The sequence below is a fragment of the Sciurus vulgaris genome (genome assembly GCF_902686455.1).
Source record: "Sciurus vulgaris genome assembly, chromosome: 7".
Taxonomy (NCBI): Eukaryota; Metazoa; Chordata; class Mammalia; order Rodentia; family Sciuridae; genus Sciurus; species Sciurus vulgaris.
In genome coordinates this window covers 21421272-21442931 of record NC_136467.1, presented here as the reverse complement: position 1 = coordinate 21442931, position 21660 = coordinate 21421272, and the positions used below count along the sequence as shown (strand labels likewise).

Sequence of the window (21660 nt, the reverse complement as noted above, 5' to 3'; positions counted from 1 at the left end):
TAAACTTCTTTCAGATTCTTGACTTTATTATTTTTAAAATTTCATTGCACCAAGTGTTTATTCAACTGTGGAAAGATAGTATTTGGCATCGAAAACACTTTGAAATCGTCAACATTGTTATCGCAGAGACAGAACTTAGACAACTCTAAGTGAGCCTACGGTTTATCTAAACTTGTGTTGCTCAACCTTTTTCATTATCTCTTCTCCAAGAAGCTTTCCTGGAACCCCGCCCCTTAGGAAATTTCAATTCTGTGCTACATCATACATCCATATCTGTGCTGTATAGTCGTGGTTTATACATGAAAACTGCATTTTTTCCATCCCTCCTCCCCCATGGCCACTTCTCACCTCCTTTGCCACTATGTGGTCTAAACTAACTCTCTCATGCTCAGAAAAATTAAATGCCATGCTCAAGTTCACTTAGAACAGCTAAAATGGTATTTTTCTCAACTGAAAGGTGATAATACTCTCTGTGCTGGGTTCTGAAGCCTTGGTAGTAAATTGATTCAGACTGCTATGCTTTGTGTGATTGTGTGCTTTATTTTTAGTTTATAAATTTTATTGTGTGTGTTCTCATTATCAGGCACTCTGCTCAGCTCTTCATGTATTATTTCCCTTGATGCTCACAATAACCGAAAGGGAAAGATAGTATTTGGCATAGAAAGATCTTTGAGGGGACAGGTAACATTTTCATCTGTGTTTTGTTGATGAATTAACTGGAGCCCAGAGAAGGTAAAGATTTCTCCAGCTCACACAGCTCCTTCTGCCAGAGCTGGAATTAGTTTGAAACCTTTTGCTTGTGTGGGGAGGCTCATCTCTTCTTTAGCAAGACTTCCATTTTTCTTTGTTATCAGAATGTCGGTGATTGCTGGTGACTGCTTTGTGTACCTGCCCCTCAAATCTCTCTGTGTTTTGGCTTACTGGTTCTTATCTGTGTTGAGTTTAGAAACCAGATCAGATTAAAGATATGGGGGCCTCTTCTATGAATAATGTAACACTGTCCATTAGGTGGCTATTGTGCCCAGTCTAATGGCCTCTGAGAGGCCTTTTGCCAAGGCTGTCTTCTTATCTTCCAGCCATATTCTGAATATACATCATTGTCATCCCAGTTCTGAAGGGGCAAAGGGTGATTATACTTGTACAAGGAGTACTGTTAGCAGAGCATTATGTGTAAAGTTTAATATCCTTTTCAAGGGAAATGTTTCATAGGAATTGCAGTTGGTCTAAGTAATTTGGCCATTCACAGTTGCAGGTCCACAATCTCATATCTACAATGCCCAAATCCCCAAAAGCTCTGATAAACAGCAAGCTTTGAATTGACATGAGTATTTATTCATCTTGCTTAGGATGAATTGCCTTGTTCCTAGCTGCACAAATATGAATGTGTTTGATTGTTCCCCTGCTTGGTCTGCTGTGTAATATAGATACATCCATAGTGTTAGTTACCCACTGTACAAAAACTTATTAATTCTGATATTAAGGGTGAATTAACTGATTTCCGGTAGTTTGGCTTCTGTGAGTAGCTGGCCTGTCTCTAAGTTTGCAAGTAATCTGTATTTTCACTAATGCTCTCTTCTCCTCTGACATTTTCCCCCTTGGAACTCTTAATGTCAGTTAACCAGTTATCTGGAGCTTATTGTGATGTCATAGTTGGCATATGCTTCTACATCCTGAATGTCCTTTATCTGAAAGTTTGAGACCAGAAGTTTTTGATTTCAGATTTTTCTAGATTTTGGAATTTTTTTTTTTGTATACATAATGATATATGTAGGTTTTGGGAAGCAAATCTAAACATGAAATTAATTTTTGCTTCAAATATACCTTATAGAGTTGGTGGTATGGCTAAGTGGTTATGTTAGTCTTGTTTGTTTGTTTCTGTGACAAAAATATCTGCCAAGAATAACTCAGAGGAGGAAAAGTGTATTTAGGTTTCATTGTTTCAGAGGTTCAGTCCATGGTCAGTTGAATGCTTGCTCTGGGCCCCAGATAAGGCAGTGTGTTATGGATGAAGGGTTAGCAAAGGAGCCTTGCTTAGTTCATGGCTGGGTCAGGTGAGGTGAGGAAGGAGCTACAGGGAAAGTGAATCCTTGCAGGGCACACCTCCAATGACCCCCTCCTCCAGCCATGTCCCCTCTGCCAACAGTTACCATGCAGTTCATTCAAACTAGGATGGACTGATGAGGCTACAGCTCTCATAGTTCAATCATTTCACCTCTGAACAACCCTACATTAACACTGGAGCCTGGGGGGACACCTGGTATCCAAAGTATAACTTGCACTTTATACACATAACCTAAAGGTAATACATGCACAAAACAAAGTTTAATGTAATTGTGTGGAGTTTTCCACTTAAGGCATCACATTGGCACTCAAAAGGTCTTAGATTTTAGAGTTCCAGCTTTTTGGATTCCGGACGCTCAATTGGAGTAGATACCTGATATGGGTCTAAAGGTTTATTTTAACTCCAGGCTTCACTAACATTTTATATGTGTGTATACATATGTTTGTGTATTTATGTTATACATATATACATACACATATACACATAGTTATCCGTGTTGAAGTGTTATCAAGGCAATGAGACAGTATAACTCTATGCTGTAATTTCTTACTTATTACTAATCACTGTGGATTTTTGTCCTTGTCCTGTGAAGTCATATTTTGCTTTGCCTATTTTAATTATTTCTAGGATGGTTCAGGTAGAATGCAGGATACTGGGTGAGATCTCTTGACAACCCTTGCTTAAAATCCCACTCTGTGCATTGGCCGTAAGTGTGGACCTTATTTCAACTCTCTGAATCTTGCTTTCCCTTCTTCTCATGTGGAGAACAGACCTAATGTGTGGGATTATTGTGAAATTTAAAGTTTTGTATAAAGTTTATGTGCATGGTTTATTATCATCATGTGCCATTGTGGTATGCCTTCATCTGATGCATGGTATGGTCTATGGCTAAGTTAGCCAAAAGCTGAGTCCTTATCAGTTGCTCATTTATAGTCATTTTGAATGATATCTACTTACATTAATGATAAATCTTTATTACTGAATAAAGTGTTTTAGGAAATGCAATTTTCTCTGTTAGTGAAAATCATCACAGTTAGAAGCCAGCACAGTTGTTGAATTTATGTTGCACTAAATGTTTTCTGACAAACAAAGGGTCTGACCATCTTGGGATGGAGCCTAGCACATGTGAGGCCCTGGGTGACATAAAAGCACTGGAGAAAGAAATTAGAAAGAAAGAAGAGGTGTCGAGTTTTGAAAAGGTACAATTATTTCACTGGGTGCCATGAATAGAGTACAGATTGATCAGTGAAAGAACCTGAATTTTTTCTTTTTATTACAATCAGCTGGACATGTGAATGTACGTAGTTTACAAGGTGTTTTTTTTTTATTAAAAATCATAAATAGGGCAATGTTGTTTGATTCATTCTGTTATTTTTTCCCTTTCCCCCCACCCCTCCCACCCCTCTTTTCCCTCTATACAGTCCTTCCTTCCTCCAATCTTACCACCCTCCTTATCCCTAACCCTAAACCTAACCCTAACCCTAACGCTAACCCCTCCTACCCCCCATTATATGTCCTCATCCGCTTAACAGCGAGATCATTCGTCCTTTAGTTTTTTGAGATTGGCTTGTCTCACTTAGCATGATATCCTCCAATTTCATCCATTTGCCTGCAAATGCCATAATTTTATCATTCTTCACGGCAGAGTAATATTCCATTGTGTGTGTGTATATATATATATATATATACACACACATACACACACACCACAGTTTCTTTATCCATTCATCAACTGAAGGGCATCTAGGTTGGTTCCACAATCTGGCTATGGTGAATTGAGCAGCTATGAACATTGATGTGGCTGTATCTCTGTAGTATGCTGATTTTAAGTCCTTTGGGTATAGGCCAAGGAGTGGGATAGCTGGGTCAAATGGTGGTTCCATTCCAAGCTTTCTGAGGGATCTCCATACTGCTTTCCAGAGTGGCTGCACTAATTTGCAACCCCACCAGCAATGTATGAGTGTACCTTTTTCCCCACATCCTCGCCAACACCTATTGTTGCTTGTGTTCTTGATAATCACCATTCTAATTGGGGTGAGATGAAATCTTAGGGTAGTTTTGATTTGCATTTCTCTTATTACTAGAGATGTTGAACATTTTTTCACATATCTGTTGATTGCTTATAGATCTTCTGTGAAGTGTCTGTTCATTTCCTTAGCCCATTTGTTGATTGGATTATTTGTATTCTTGGTGTACAGTTTTTTGAGTTCTTTATAGATTCTGGAAATTAGCGCTCTATCTGAAGTATGAGTGGCAAAGATATTCTCCCACTCTGTAGGCTCTCTCTTCACATTACTGATAGTTTCCTTTGCTGAGAGAAAGCTTTTTAGTTTGAATCTATCCCAGTTATTGATTCTTGCTTTTATTTCTTGGGCTATGGGAGTCCTGTTAAGGAAGTCTGCTCCTAAGCCAATAAGTTGAAGGTTTGGACCTACTTTTTCTTCTATAAGATGCAGGGTCTCTGGTCTGATTCCGAGGTCCTTGATCCATTGTGAGTTGAGTTTTGTGCAGGGTGAGAGATAGGGGTTTAATTTCATTCTGTTGCATATGGATTTCCAGTTTTCCTAGCACCATTTGCTGAAGAGGCTATCTTTTTTCCATTGCATATTTTTGGCCCCTTTGTCTAGTATGAGAAAATTGTATTTATTTGGGTTTGTGTCCATGTCCTCTATTCTGTACCATTGATCTACCTGTCTATTTTGGTACCAATACCATGCCATTTTTGTTACTATTGCTTTGTAATAGAGTTGAAGATCTGGTATTGTGATACCCCCTGCTTCGCTCTTTCTACTGAGGATTGCTTTAGCTATTCTGGGTTTCTTATTCTTCCAGATGAATTTCATAACTGCTTGCTCTATTTTGGTAAGGTACATGATTGGAATTTTAATTGGAATTGCATTGAATCTGTATAGCACTTTTGGTAGTATGGCCATTTTGACAATATTAATTCTGCCTATTCAAGAACATGGAAGATCTTTCCATCTTCTAAGGTTTTCTTTAATTTCTTTCTTTAGTGTTCTGAAGTTCTCATTGTAGAGGTCTTTCACCTCTTTTGTGAGATTGATTTCCAAGTATTTTATTTTTTTCAGTGCTATTGTGAATGGGGTAGTTTTCCTAATTTCTCTTTCTGAAGATTCATCACTTATGTATAAAAATGCGTTGGATTTATGAGCATTGATCTTGTAACCTGCTACTTTACTGAATTCACTTATGAGTTCTAAGAGTTTTCTGGTGGAATTTCCAGGTTCCTCTAAATATATAATCATGTCATCAGCGAACAGGGATAGTTTGAGTTCTTCTTTTCCAATTCGTATCCCTTTAATTTCTTTGGTTTGTCTAATTGCTCTGGCTAGAGTCTCAAGAACGATGTTGAATAGAAGTGGTGAAAGAGGGCATCCCTGTCTTGTTCCAGTTTTTAGAGGGAATGCTTTCAGTTTTTTCACCATTTAGAATGATATTAGCCATGGGCTTAGTGTAGATGGCCTTTACAATGTTAAGGAATGTTCCCACTACCCAGATTTTTTCTAGTGTTTTGAACATGAAGGGATGCTGTATTTTATCGAATGCTTTTTCTGCATCTATTGAAATAATCATGTGATTCTTAACTTTTAGTCTGTTGATATGGTGAATCACATTTATTGAATTCCAGATGTTGAACCAACCTTGCATCCCTGGGATAAAACCCACTTGTTCGTGGTGCACTTATCTTTTTAATATATTTTTGTATGCGATTTGCTAAAGTTTTGTTGAGAATTTTTGTGTCAATGTTCATGAAAGATATTGGTCTGAAATTTTCTTTCCTCGATGTGTCTCTGTCTGGTTTAGGTATCAGGGTGATTTTGGCTTCATAGAATGAGTTTGGGAGAGTTCCCTCCTCTTCTATTTCATCGAATACTTTGAGAAGTATTGGAATGAGCTCTTCTTTAAAGGTTTTGTAGAACTCGGCTGAGAACCCATCTGGTCCTGGACTTTTCTTTGTTGGTATGCTTTTGATGACCTCTTCTATTTCATTGCTTGAAATGGATTTATTTAAGTTGCGTATGTCCTCCTCGTTCAGGTTAGGTAATTCATATGTCTCTAGAAACTTGTTGATGTCTTCGGGGTTTTCTGTTTTGTTGGAGTATAGATTTTTCAAAATAACTTCTAATTATGTTTTATATTTCACTTGTGTCTGTAGTGATATTTCTTGTTCATTCCGAATTTTAGTAATTTGAGTTTTCTCCCTCTTTTTCTTTGTTAGTGTGGCTAAGGGTTTATCACTTTTGTTTATTTTTCCGATTGTTTCTTTTGTTTCAATTTCGTTGATTTCGGCTCTGATTTTAACTGTTTCCTGTCTTCTACTACTTTTGGTGTTAGTCTGCTCTTCTTTTTCTAGGGCTTTGAGCTTCAGTGTTAAGTCGTTTATTTGTTGATTTCTACTTCTTTTGTTGAATGCGCCCCATGAAATAAATCTTCCTCTAAGTACTGGTTTCATAGTGTCCCAGAGGTTCTGATATGATGTGTCTTTGTTCTCGTTTACTTCTAAGAATTTTTTTATTTCCCTCCTGATGTCTTCTGTTATCCATTCATCATATAATAGTGTATTATTTAATCTCCAAGTATTGGAGAAGTTTCTGTTTTTTATTCTGTCATTGATTTCTAATTTCATCCATTATGATCTGAAAGAGTACAAGGTAGTATCTCTATCTTCTTGTATTTGCTAACAGTAGCTTTGTGTCATAAAACATGGTCTATTTTAGAGAAGGATCCTTCTGCTTCTGAGAAGAAAGTGTATTTGTTCTTTGTTGGATGGTATATTCTATATAAGTTGGTTAAGTCTAAATTGTTGATTGTGTTATTGAGATCTATGGTTTCTTTGTTCAATTTTTGTTTGGACGATCTATCCAGTAGTGAGATAGGTGTGTTAAAATCGCCTAGTATTATTGTGTTGTGGTCTATTTGATTTCTGGAATTGAGAACGATTTGTTTGACGTACATGGATGAGTCAATGTTCAGGGCATAGATATTTATGATTGTTATGTCTTGCTGATTTATGCTTCCCTTAAGCAGTATGTAATGTCCTTCTTTATCCCTTCTGACTAGTTTTGGCTTGAAGTCCACATTATCTGAAATGAGGATGGATACTCCAGCTTTTTGCTGTGTCCATGTGCATGGTATGTTTTTTCCCATCCTTACACCTTTAGTCTATGGGTATCTCTTTCTATGAGATGAGTCTCTTGCAGGCAGCATATTGTTGGATTTTTCTTTTTAATCCAATCTGCCAGTATTTCTTTTGATTGATGAGTTCAGGCCATTAACATTCAGGGTTATTATTGTGATATGATTTGTATTCCCAGTCATTTGACTCATTTTTGTTTTTTTGACACGATTTGGTTTCTCCTTTATTTGGCTATTTTTAGGCTAGTTCCTCCCGTTGCTGATTTGCATCGTTGTTTTTCATCTCTTCCTCATGGAATATTTTGCTGAGAATGTTCTGTCATGCTGGCTTTCTCTTTGTAAATTCCTTTAGCTTTTGTTTATCCTGGAAGGATCTTATGTCATTGTCAAATCTGAAAGTAAGTTTTGCTGGGTATAAGATTCTTGGTTGGCATCCATTTTCTTTCAGGGCTTGGTAAATGTTGTTTCAGGCCCTTCTAGCTTTTAGGGTCTGGATTGAAAAATCTGCTGATATTCTTATTGGTTTCCCCCTGAATGTAATTTGATTCTTTTCTTTTGCAGCCTTTAAAATTCTGTCTTTATTTTGTATGTTAGGTATTTTCATAATAATGTGCCTTGGTGTGGGTCTGTTGTAATTTTGTATATTTGGAGTCCTATAAGCCTCTTTTACTTGGTTTTCCATTTCATTCTTCAGATTTGGGAAATTTTCTGATATTATTTCATTGAATAGATTGTTCTTTCCTTTGGTTTGTTTCTCTTAGCCTTCCTCAATCCCAATAATTCTTAAATTTGGCCTTTTCATGATATCCCATAATTCTTGTAGATTCTGTTCATGATTTCTTACCATCTTTTCTGTTTGGTCAAGTTTGTTTTCAAGATTAAATATTTTGTCTTCAATATCTGAGGTTCTGTCTTCCAGGTGTTCTATCCTATTGGTTATGCTTTCTATGGAGTTTTTAACTTGGTTTATTGTTTCCTTCATTTCAAGGATTTCTGTTTGGTTTTTTTTTTTTTTCAGTATGTCTAATTCTTTATTGAAATGATCTCTTGCTTCCGTATTTGCTCTTTTAACTGTTGATTGGTGCGATCATTTAATGCCTGCATTTCTTTCATCTCCTCCTTCAATGCCTTCATTTGCTCTTTCATCTCCTCGTTTGCTTCCCTGATTGTTTTAATTATGTACATTCTGAACTCCCTTTCTGACATTTCTTCTGCTGTGCTCTCATTGGGTTTTATTGATATAGTATGTAGGTTTGTTTGGGACATTTTTTTCCCTTGTTTTCTCATATTGGTCAGATGTCAGTGGGACTCTGTGATATTGCACACTTCCTCTATTGGCTTATAGTGTCCCTGTAGATTTCCAGTGTATCACCCCAGCCTTCAGTAGCCTGAAGTTTGGGGTAACTTGATAATGCAGTTCTTCCGAAGAAAGCTGCCTCTAGCCCGCTACTGGTTCCAGGCAGAGAGACCTGGAGAGGTCTCTGGCTGCCATTCCCTGGTCCCAGAGGCTGCTTGTGGGTTGGAGGTCTCCACTGGCTTGGGGACTTGTGGCTGGCTCTGTGTAGAAAGGCTCTCAGGGGGTGGTCTGCTCCGAGAATCTAGCCTAGAAAGGTGCTTCCCGCCGGAGGGAGCCGGGCTGCTTGGGGAAGTCCCTGGCTGCCCTGTCCTGGTCTGTGAAGACACCTGCAGGTGGCCGGAGCTTGTAGTGCGCCGGATCAGGGACTTGGAGCTGGTTGTGTGCAGAAAGGCTCTCACTGGTGTCCTGCTCCGAGAAGCTGGAGAATCTGGCCCTGTGGGAGGAGCTCACCCGCTGGAGTGCTCAGGGCTACCTGGGGAAGACTCTAGCTGCTCTGCCCTACTCTAATAAGCCGCCCGAATCCGGGCCTGCCGCCCGGGCCGAGCTTCACCAGGTGGGGGAGACTCACCCCGTGGTTCTATTTTAGTCCGAGTCTCTCAATGCCTCCCCTTCTTGAATCCTGGGTTCTGGAGCGACTGAAGATGCAGTCACCCTGTAGTCCACCATCTTGGTTCGCCTACAAGGTTTATATAAATGTTATGCATACTTAAGACTGTATCTGTGAAGTCCTTGGCTATTTTGAAAACAGGTTAAAATCCAAAAATTTGAGTTTACTTTTGATTGCATCCCTAAGTTATTCTGTTGCATGTTTTGAAAGTTCTGTTATTACTGTGAGTGAAACTGTTTTGGTAGAGATTAATCATTGAACTCACAGATTAATAAAAAAGAAGCATTCTTCTCAGCATTTGCCCATTGTTCAGTTTGGTCCACACCTTTTAATACAGTTGGTATGATGCTCATATTGGGATTTGCATTACTGGCCTTAGCCGGGTGTCACCATGGAGCTCTGGGTATGTGTGCTGTAACACTGTACCATCCGTGGGCTTAGGTAAAGCACAGGTGACCTTAACTTCTAGCCTGTCCACCAATATAAGACTCAGACATTTGGATCAGTCAATTTTGATTTATCCTCTTAGAAACTTACTTCTTTCCCTGAAGGTCACCTTTGTTTTTCAACTTACTTCTTTTATTTTTGTTACTAACATTTCATTTTTAGTTTTCCCTTTCAAACTAGGAACTAAAGTGGCCAAGAAAAATGCGAAAATCATATGCTTCTGTATTTTGCTCTTGTTATGTTTTTTTAAATATTTCTGGAACCATTGTATTGTCTTTTAAAAAATATTACCAACAATGAATGTGTTTGCGCTGTATTCCCATGGATGCTCATCTTGTTTTGTAAGTATCAGACTGAAGTATGCAGATATTTTCTGAGTACATTCAGCTGCATATCAAGTAAACTGATATCAATGTCTTGTGCTTCAAAACAGTAGGATTTTGTCCATAGTCTTTTTTTTTCTTTCATTTGCTTTTTTCCACATTATCAATCAGTCAATGAAAGGAATATTTATTTAGCTGTTTATTTATTAACCTCTGTGATCAGCCCTCTGTAACCATTAATATACCAGTGTCTGCCCCCAGGAAGCTGACATTCCGTGGAGGGAACTATGCATTAAAGAAGAAAGCTACAATGAGGCGCGATTGTTTGGGGAGAGCGACTGGGGAGGTGCTGTGTAAGAGACAGTTTTCTATATAGCTTCAGTGAAATTTAGACTAGATCAGAAGGTAATGTTTGGGTTGTTTCTGAAGGTTGAGGAGGTACCATCCACAGAAATTTCCAGAGTGAACCAGTTAGGAGTTGGAAAGGACCTAGAATGTGGCTGAGGAAGAAGGAACAGAGTGAGACGTGGGGCAGGCCAAGGCCAGATCTGCAAGATGGGAAGAATGTGATAGGCAGAAGAGGTGCTTCAGAGGAGAGGAGAGGAGAGGACCCTTTGGGGGATTAAATATGTGGTTTGAGGAGTGGAAACAATGGAAGATGTAATTCGTGAGATGATGGATGCTGATATTAGTCATTGAGTTGGGAAAGGCTATGGAGGTTTGGGGAGAAAAATACAAAAGTATAAAAAATGGTTTTTGACATGTTTTTGTGAAATGCCTGTTAGATATCTAAACTGTGTAGATATTTGGATACATGACTGTGGAATTCAAATGTTTTGACCTCAGATATGAATGGGGAATTGTCAATATTTACATTGACTGTTAAGGCCATGGGATCAGAAGAGATGACTAGGGAAAAAATAAAGATATATAGAAGAAGAGGGTGCTTAAATTACCTCTGGAGGGCTTATACTGATTGAGGAAAAAGGGGGAGAGCTCAAAAGGAGCTGGGGGAAAAAAGTTCCAATGAATTCGAAAGAAATCCCAGGATTTTTGGTGTTCAGAAGTGGAAGGAAGAGAATATTTCTAAAAGAGAATGGATAGAGGAGAATATTTCTAAGGGAGAGTGATCCACTGTGTTGAATTAGGCTGGAGTAGTAAGGAAAGATGACAGAGAATATCATTCATGGAGTTCTGTATTTTTATTCCATGTAGCTTGCTGTCAATAAGCTTGGAGGAAGGGTTGAGAAAAGTTGAAAGGAAGAGGATTTTATGTACACTGAGAATCTTGGTGAGTGGGACAGAGTTTCCTGGAGGAAATTGATAGTTACTGGAGAGTGATGGGTTCCAATTTGTGATCTATGATACATGTGGGGAGAAGATAGTCCTTCTGAAGTGTCCTTCAGCAGGGTTCATCTACTCAGAGGAATGTATAAAGAATGCAGATGAAAGATGGAGAGAGAGGAAGTTGGGGAGATGCAAGTCTTTGGATGGGAGTGGAGACTGGATTGTCTTTGCTCTGTAATGTGTCTGAAGTGTTTCTTTCTCTGGGTGATGCAGGCCCTTATTAGAGTTTTGGCTTAGCAAACAGATCTTGAGTTGGATTTCATACCCTACTTAACCATTGAGGCAGTGAACAACCTTTATAACCATATGTAAGTGACCCTGAACCTGGAGTTTACTATATCAACATAGTGAGTAAATGTCTTGTGCTTCAAAACAGTAGAATTGTGCCTGAAAAATGGAAGAATATTTTCCCAGGAATAGCACTTGAGAGCACAGAGAACACTTCCTTCAACTCCTCACACTGAGACATAAAGAATCTGGGGGAAAAAAATGAAAACGACAGCAACAAACCTTCATTAAAAGTTGTCAGGGTGATTGATGACCCGTAGGAAACCAGTTTCAGTGAAGACAAGATACAGGGTTTGATCTGAGGAGACTATAGGTACAGAAGAGTCTGCTGATTACAGAGGAGGAGCTCTGGGGTATGATGGAAGGACTCGAGGGTTGGACTAGGATGAACTGGGGAAGGTATTGAGTAGTATTAGAGGTACAGTACAATATCGATCGACTCCTCCAGTGTCAGTAGTGATCTAGCTGATAAAATAAATAGATGTGTTGAGATACATCCTCTCACAAAAATTTCTCTGTACCACTCATAAATATTTATTTTCTGGCAATGATAGCCCCAGTAAGAGTACCTCTGTTAAGTTATAGAAGGTTGTGAGCAGGTATCAAGGGATGGTGGCAGAGGAAGGTGGTGGGCTCTTCTCTCTGCTGTCCAGTTGTACCTTAGGACAGAGTCTCCATAAGTCCCATGGAGTGAATTTTTAAGTGTCTTGGTGATGACTCAGTCTCGGTGGAATAATGATTGGTTACCAAAAGACCATAGATCATTGAGAATATCTACAATGACTCATACTTCACTTTAGCTGCATTTCCCCCATAGCATGCTTTATATTTATTAGAGATATGTTATTTTATTTGCAAAAGAACAAAATTACCTCGTGAAGGTACCCATTGAAAAGATTGAAGAATGGTTTCATTGTAAGTTTTCTACCTGCCACTCAAACTACTGGGGCTACTATTTTCCATTCTAAAAGACATAAATATATTTAAATCTCATATCACTGTAAAGGTCACCTTTTAAGTACACACACCAAAATTTAGCAATGCATAACTGTGGGTTTCCTAAGATACTCTTTTTCCATTAAAAAAGAAATTTGTTTGTATTCAAGTACTCTTTTGATCAATTATAAGCACATGCACACTTGATTAAACAATATATCTTGTAGCGTAAAGTATCAAATACTATTTAACATTTTTAAAATGACATTTTAAAAGGCGCATTTTGTGGGTAGTCATATTTTATGTTACAAAATGGCTATTGGCTATTTTATAGCCTATCATAGCTGATTTTATTACAGACATCTCTTTGAAAGCTAAGAATTTACATTTGAAAAATCTTAGTTCCCTTTAGTATAAACTATTATAAATCTGTCACCCATGGATATCTGTAAATCTTTTATGTGAAGCTATTTATACTTTTGTTCTGTACCATATTTTGCACCAAGGAATCCTATAATCTATTATTTCTTCTGTTTGGAGTAAAAATTACTTTCATCAACATTACCCTGGTAATCTTCACATGCATCTTTTAGGTTTTTAGCCTATCCTTGTTCTTTGTGATTTATAGATTTAAAAAAGATTTACAAAAAGTCTTCTCTGTCTTTGTCTTCTAGCCAGAAATTTCCTAAACTTAAAAAACAACAACAACAACAAAAAAACTCCACTTCTTTTCCTATAACAGTGCTCATCCCTCCATTCCATCCTCATATTTCTCAGGATTCCCTCCAGCTCTGGTCTGGTCTTTCTTGAGCCGTAGCAACCAGAACTGCCAAATATAAAATCCACATTGAGATTGTAGACTTGTGGGAGCCCAGCGGTGGAAGTGATCTTAGAAACCCTCCAAGTTAATGCTCTCAACCTCTTGGCCGTCTGCACGACACTCATCTATTCCTGTTGTAACATTTCATTTATAAGCCGTGACTCTCAGTGAAGCCAAATTTGAAACTTGGGATGGGGGTGGGATGGAGGTTCTCTTCCAGCAGATTTTATAATCTCTGTGATGGAGTCTGTAGTTTTAAAGGGTCGCTGAGTCTTTTAGTGACCTAGTCCAATATTTTAAAGAACCAAAGGAAAAAAAAAATTGAGATTTGAAATTCTCTGCCCTAAGCCATATAGCTAGTGAATGACAGAGGTGATAGAATTAGGTCCTTTTCTTGTGAGTGTAGTGTACACTTAGCATCAAAGTTAACTTGTTAGCCTGTATGATAAAGTACGCATGCATATCCCTGAACCTCTTAACTTTATTGTTTATTTTTTTGGTCTCAATATTAGGATAAATTCATTGAAAAAAGAGTCTGATAACATTCATATACCATACTGTAGTCTTGAATGATGGGGTGGAAGGAACCAATATAATTGAACTATGTTCTATTAGAAATTTCATATGTTATATTAATTTTAAAAGTCAGAATGCAAATTAACACATATACCCTTACTCTGATTATAAATTCTTATGTGTTTGTGTGGTGCTGGAGATCTCATGCAAGGCTTGTGCATGCTAAGCAAGCTCTGTAGGACTGAGCTATCCCATGGTCCCTGAATATAAATTTTAAAGTGACTATTCATTATAATAATGTGAAAGCTTTTTGGATTGCTATAAATAGAATTTAGTTTCCAGAATATTCATTATTTTTGGTCACTGATGAAGTTGACAATAGAAGCAAATCTGACACCTGATATGTGTTCATTCAAAAACGTTTTTCCAGGATATTTATTAAGTTGCACCCACGCATGCCATGAGCAAAATGAATTTCCCTGTGCTTCAGGAAAGACATATACACGAGTAGGGAAAATCTTATTTATTGAGTTTTTACTGTATCTTGATATGTTTACTTGTGAGTACCTCATTCTCTCCTTAAAATAAGTGTTACTTCCATTTTTGTATTAGTTCATTTAATAAACAATTGTTGAGCTGCTACTGTGAGCAGGCTGTGGCAGGGCCAGGTGCATGGATGATTCAGAAGGTTTCAGTTGACAAGAAAATAGTCTCCTGCAGTCACAGAAACATATCGAAGCAGGAAGGATAATGGCTGTCGCTGGTTCTTTGCGGTACAAAATCCGTGGATATTTGTCACCGCTTGCAGCAACAATTTGCACGGGTCTTATGGGTGGTGGACTGGAAACTGTGCTACTTCTATCTTTCTCTTTAGTGCACTGCTTTCTTGCTTGTTTGTTTATAGAGGATAGAGCAAATGAGGTTTACTTGCTTTGAGAGGAGAGAGAGAGAGACTTTGCTTATCAGAGAGAGAGAGACTTTGCTTAAGAGAGACTTTGAGAGAAGGACAGGCTTTGCTTAGAGTTTAGAGGAAGAGAGACTTGCTACGCCTCACTTAAGGTCTGCTGCTTCTTACTGGTGCATCCTGCATCCTGTGAACTAAGGGTGCAGCTACCTAAGGTGCTTTAGTGATGCGTCTCAGTTCTCCGCTCTGCGATCTGCCTTCCGCCGCTGCCCCTACTCGCTGCTTCTGTCGGCTAGCCACTTCTTCCTTTCTGCTAATGGCTTCTCTGCACTTCTTTCTGCTAGTTGCTGCTGTGTGTTGCGCTGTCTCGCTCCGCCTATGCTTATATCACCTCCAGGAGGCGGAGAGCAGGGCCACGCCTCTTACGAAAAGATTAGGCCAGACGCTAGATGTCCGAGCAGGCACAATTAGGAGTTCTTGAGAACACATGTGCATACACTGTGTGCGTGGACGATAACTCACCTGAGTGTGCTTATGTCAATTAACCTCCTCACTGGCGATGTGATCAGGTGCCCCTCTGGCGCCGTCAACATGGCACAGCCCCCAACGAATGGCCCCAAAGATGAGGGGATTATTCTGAATTGTCTGTCTGGGTCTGATCTCATTCCACAAATTCTTGAAAGTAGAGGCGGAGTCAGAGAGAGTGGGTAAAAGAGAAGTGACGTGAGGCTTCACCCACCGTTGTTTGTGCTGAAGATAGAGTAAGTGACCAAGAGCCAAGGAATATGGTGGCCATTAGAAGCTGGATGAGGCCAGGAAACAGATTCACCCTGAGAACCTCCAGGAGGGAATGTAGCTCTACCAGCAGTGTTAGACTCTGACCTACAGAAGAGACTACATTTCTGTTGCTTTAAGCCATGAAGTTTGTGATGATTTATTACAGCAGCATGGAACACTAATAGCCATGGGAAGGGACATCATGGGATGCTTTGAGAAAGGGGCCCTCAGTTTGGAAGTCATTTGCACCAATTTCTGAAGGGCCAGTAGAAGTTAGTCAGGTGGAAAAGAGGAACCTGTTGGAACCTGGAGGCAGGAAGTGGGAAAGGTTAAAATACCTGAAGTGTGAAGCTCTGAAGGTGACAGAGACAGTGACTTTTGAGATGATTAGTAGTTGGTTCATTTTTAAAGATGAGACTTGAGTGATACATGAGACTTGAGTGATAATGATTCTCGGTCAGGAGAGAAAGAGCTAGATCATGGGATCATGGAGGACCGAGTGGGCCAAGCAGGGGGATGTTGATGCCAAGGCAGACTTCTTAAGCTTTCATGGTGGTCAGTGGTGGAACCGGTTGCTTTGATCCCAAACTTGTATTCTTTTGCTTATATAACCAATAAAGTAGACCTATCTTACTAAAATAGCTAAATGTTGGGTTTTGGCAGTTTCCTGTAAAGTGTATATTTTTTAAAAGACTATCTCTTTTTCAACTGCTGACCAGGAGACAATTTGACAGTAAGTTCCCTACTTTCTGGACCCATCATGTCCCACTGGTCCCCAAACTGTGTGTCTGGTTGTTCTCCATCCAGGGAATCCTGTCTGAGGCCAAGTCCATGGTCCTCTTAGCTTACTTTTCCTTTGAAGCATGACTTTGGGTTTTTCTGTCTTGCCTGCTGGCTCCGTCTTTCACATTTGCTGAGGATATTAATGCCTCTTGTGTATGGAAACGTTGGTCATTCTTCAACGTTTGCCTTCTTTCTCCCTAGTCTGGGCATTCCTAGTGTTTAATCTGCAGTGATCTATTTTTCCATTGGCATTTGCAATAAAAGCTATGAATATTCTTAAATAATAAAGGACTTTGATTGTGGAGAATTAAAATGTCTGGCTTAGCTAAATTTTATAATTTCTGAATTTTATATATTGAGTGTTCTTAAGAATCATCTGCTCTTGGTAGATTAATTGCATGCATGCCCTCCTTTAATGACTTGCTTTCTTGTACCTTTCAGGCGCAGCCTTTATTTGGTTATTCTTAATACTCTTTTCCGTTGATGTTTAAAAGTTGAAAATATGGGCAGGATTAGGAGAGGGTAGATAACACCACCACCAACCACCCAAATTCTGGTAGTAGGTGACTTATAAATTTTAAAAATCAAAGAAATATATGTATTTTATTACAAAATAATCAAAAAACATTGAAAGGGTTAAAATAAAATATGGTATTTTTTTTCTCCACTCGTGACAGTCTCCCTCCCTCGTTTAGTTTCTCCTTCTGTCATTTATACACTTCCATATTCCAAATAAAATGAGTCTGCCATTATCTTTCAATTCATTAGTGTTAGGTATTGTCTGCTGTCATCCTCTTTTGGTAAATATAAAAAAAATAGCTTTCTTATGCTGCTATTCTCTTGCTTTTGTCACTGAATTTTTAGGTAATATTCCACATTGACATATTATTCTTGTTCAAACATTATTAGCAGCCATGCACTGAAGTTAGCTATAATTTTGTTTCCTCTCTGTTTGCTTTGTCTGAAATTAATAACGGCCTTGTTTTTGTAGGCCTTGTTTTCTTTGCTCTTAGTGCTAATCCTTCTTACATTTTCCAATGGCCTGTCAGTATAATTTTCCACAAAGTCAATCACGTTAAGCAGTCTATCACTTCCAATATTTTATCTTGGAGACATCTCTTCTGGAGTCAGTGCCTCTAGGCCTGCTGCCTAGCCACCATGCTTGGTATTCCCTTGGCTTTTCACCAAGTGTGGAAGCTCTTTTACTTGGATATTGTGATTTTTTTTTTTTTTTCTTGGTTACTTCCTCATTTTGTTTGAGCATATCCTTTGTAAGTTTTGTCAAGTTAAAATAAGCGTATTCAGAGTGGCGATGACAGCCCTCGTCTGCTCCAGCTTGAATTCACACTCTTTTTCCCCCTTCACCATTAGCACAGAGCCCCTTGCCTTCTCTGGGTGCTGGGTCTCTTGCTTTTATGCTTCTCACTTCTTCCTATTTGATTTGCAAAGTGAGTATTGTTAAGGACATTCTTCAAAAATAGTGTGATTTGCAAAGGGAGTTTTGTGAAAGACAATCTTCAAAAATGTTGGGTTGAACTAATCATAAAGGCACATTATAGTCATTCTTCAGTAAATATTTACTTTAATGCTATAGTAAGGACTCCAAGGAATATGGAGATTTGAAAAATCATTTCTGTCCGTGATGAGTTTATAGAACAGTTGGACAGACAAACCTATATTATATTGTTTAAGTAAAATTTAAGTGTGAAACAAGATTGATATTTGAGGGCTTTTCCCAGGGAATATGTGATTAATTTCTGTATAAAGGGGAGTACTGACCTTTTATAAAAGGAAACATAATGGGGATGGAATGTATTTTGGAAGAGAAGTTCTTTAATCCTTAAAGGATCAGTAGGATTTTTTTTAAGTGAAGATGTTAGGAAGTATATTTTCATATGGATATGAAATTTTTATGTGGATGTAATATCAGGATTATTCTAGAGAAAAGGAAGCATACCATCTTGACCTTAACAGATTGTGAGAGAAAACTAATGGTTAAAGTTGAAAAAATAAATTGTTGATAGATTATAGAGGACATTACATTCCAGGTGTTATGACTTGGATCTTTAGTATTTCCTAAAAAGCTCATGTATTAGGTAATAATATATGTTCAGAGGTGAAATGATTAGATTATGAGAGCTGTATTCTCTTCCATGAATTCATCCATTTGATGAATTAATAATTTTAATGGACTACTGGGTGGTAACTGTGGGCAGATGGAGCATGAGTGGAGGGAATGGATCACTGGGGGCATGCTTTTGGGGATTATATTCTTTTCCTGGTTCTGCGGACATGTGTGCACTCTCTCTGCCTCTTGGCTGCCGTGAGCTGAGAAATTGTCCTCCAGCATGCCCTAATAATATGACATTCTGCCTCATCTCAGGCCTAGAACCATGGACTTGACACCATAGTCTGAACCTCTGAAACCACAAGCCCCAGATGAGTTTTTCTTCCCCTAAGTTGTTCTTGTCAGGTGTTTGATCACATGGACAAAAAACTGACTAACACATCAAGTGAAGCAATTTGAATTTATTTTGCAGCCAAACACTATTGGAGGTTTTTTAGTAAGCAAATGGTGGGATGAAGTTGATGACATTCCAGAATGTCACTTAAATGGGATCATACTATGGAGTCTGTTAGGTCTGGCCTCTTGCACTTAACATGCATTTAAGATTCCAACCATGTTGTTGCCACATATCAGTAGTTTATTTTTGTTACTGAGTAGTATTTCAGTGCATACGTATTTCACACTCTATCTATTTACCAGTTCATATTTGGGTTGTTTCCAGTTTTAGGACATTATGTATAAAATTGCTGTGAACATTTGCATATAGGTTTTGTGTGGACATATGTTTTCATTTCTTTTGGGTAAATACCTGGAGTAGGATTGCTAGATAGAACTGTAAATGCTTGGTTAACTTTATGACACACTGCCAACTGTTTTGCAAAGTGACTGTACAACTTCACATTTTTATCTGCAAGAAAGGGAGTTGCAGGAACTCCATGTTCTCTCCAGAGTTTCATATAGTCATGGTTTATTTTTTGCAGTCTTGAGGATTTTACCTGGGGTGCTCTACCACTGAACTACATCTCCAGCCTTTTTAATTTTTATTTTTGAGACAGGTTCTTACTAAGTTGCTTATGGCCTCACTAAGTTGCGGAGGCTGGCCTCAAACTTGCCATCCTCCTGCCTCAGACTTCCAAATTACTGGAATTACAAGTATATTCCACATCCAGCTTCTATAGTCATTTTCTTGAAGTCATTTGAATCTGTAGCGATCTCTTTGTGATTTGAATATATATATCGCTAATTATCAAAGATGCAGAGCATCTTTCCCTGTGCTTATTTACCATCTTACATATCTTCTATAGTGATTTATTAGTTTAAGTCTTTCACTTGTTTTTAAAAGAATGTGTTTATTGATGTGTAAAAAGAATACTTGTTCATTACAAATTAAAAAATGCAGAAAAATACAAACAGGAAAGGAAGCCACCTTAATTCCCAGTACACAGAAATAACCATTTTAATATTAACATTCTAGACATTTCTCCCTTTTTGTACATGTACCCATAAAAGGACAGGCAGGCGGTTGGATGATGAATGGATGGATGACTAGATGGACAGATGGGAAATTATATGTAAATGAGATCACATTTGATATGTTGATTTTTTATTGTAAAATAATTCCTATGTCTTAAAACTCATCCATTGAAGTATACAATTCAGTGGGTTTTGGTATTTTTAACACTTTTAATGTCAGAAGAGTTATCATGCCAAAGAGAAATCCCATACTCATTAAATGTCAGTTTTTATTGGCCCCCCCCACCCCAATCTCAAGTCTTATGAAACAAGTAATCTACTCTTTCTGTCTATGGATTTACTTGGTTTGGAAACTTCATGTGAATGGAATCCTTTTGTGTCTGACTTCCTTCACTTGGCATGCTTTCAAGGGTCATTTGTGTTGTACCATGTATCAGTAGTACTTCATTCCTTTTTATGACTGCATAATATTTCAGGCGTTGGTACGCCATATTGTATTTATCAGTTCTTCCTTCAACTGATGAAGTATTTGACGATTATAGTTAATGCTGCCATAAACGTTTGTGTACTGGTTTTTGTGTGAACATGTTTTCCATTCTCGTGGCTTTAAATATCTACAGGTGAAATTGTTGGTGCTTAGTCTTTACATTGAGTTGTTTTGTAATTAGGGAGCTCTTAGATATAGGAAGTTTTAAATTGCGAATTTGCAGGTGTGTGTTTTTTAATTCCAGTAACTCTTGACATTTTAATTTCGATGTAAACTTGACGATGGGTTTAAAACAGCTTGTTTGTCCAGTGTCTTCCAAATATTATTAAGTCAACTTATTGATTTGAATTATTTAAAAATATGTAAAGTAGGTCCTTTGAATGATGATGATGATGATGAAGATGAATATTAACATTTTCAGTGGGTTAAGCCCAGAGTCTCATGCATGGGAGGAAAGTGTTCTGCCACTGAGCTATACTCTGGGCTCTAAATTATTTTTTTTTCTTAAATATATCTTTGGATTTTACTCCTCCCTAGAATTCATTTAGCCACTGATTGCATGACTATTTATTAATATTGCCTTCTGAGCAGAGCCATCTTATGAAGGTATTGACATAAGTCTTTGGGGGAGCAATTTAATGCTCAAATATGAGAGTAAATGTAGTCATAATCATTTTATGAAATGGATATTATTTTGTTAATATCTATGTGTCCCTTTTCACTTCTCATAATCGATATGGATTCCTTCAGTAAGAGTTATTGTAGATACAAATATAAAGAAATATCCCAGTTCCATTTGGTGACTTGAATAAATAACAGTTCCTTTGTGGATGTCTGTGAATTTTTTATTCAGGGTGTGCATGATTTGGAGTGTCACCCTGTAAGTAACGGAGCTGGGCCTGTCATGCTGTCTCTTTCAGCATTGCTGACAGACACAGTGCCCTGGAGGCTGAGCTGAGGACGGTGCAGGCCTCGCGCCGAGACCTGGAGAACTTTCTAAAGTGGGTCCAAGAAGCAGAAACCACCGTGAATGTGCTTGCGGATGCCTCTCAGCGGGAGAATGCTCTGCAGGACGGGGTCTTGGCCAGGGAACTCAAACAGCAGATGCAGGTGAGTGTGTGGAAACCACACAGGATTTTTGTATAGGCTGTGCTTTCTGGATTCATCTACGTGCCGGTTTATTACTGTTAAAAAGGTGAGGTCGTCACCTTAATCAGTTACGAAATCCATGTTCCCCTGTGAATAATTGGTTTCTGGAAATAAGATCTATAAAGTGCTTTTACTTCATATTAGAGGGGAAAAAACTCC

The 21660-nt window shown here is 38.3% G+C and overlaps 1 protein-coding gene across 8 annotated transcripts in view; it reads left to right on the top strand.

The window, feature by feature from the left end:
• UTRN (utrophin) overlaps nucleotides 1-21660 on the top strand; it is a gene marked incomplete at its 3' end in the record, with an annotated part of 506460 nt that overhangs the window by 252323 nt on the left and 232477 nt on the right. For all 8 annotated transcript variants that reach the window (XM_079146787.1, XM_079146786.1, XM_079146788.1 and 5 more), the window contains one exon: nucleotides 21273-21462. In XM_079146787.1, the coding sequence (XP_079002913.1) occupies nucleotides 21273-21462 (190 nt within the window). The remainder of the gene's footprint in view (nucleotides 1-21272; nucleotides 21463-21660) is intronic.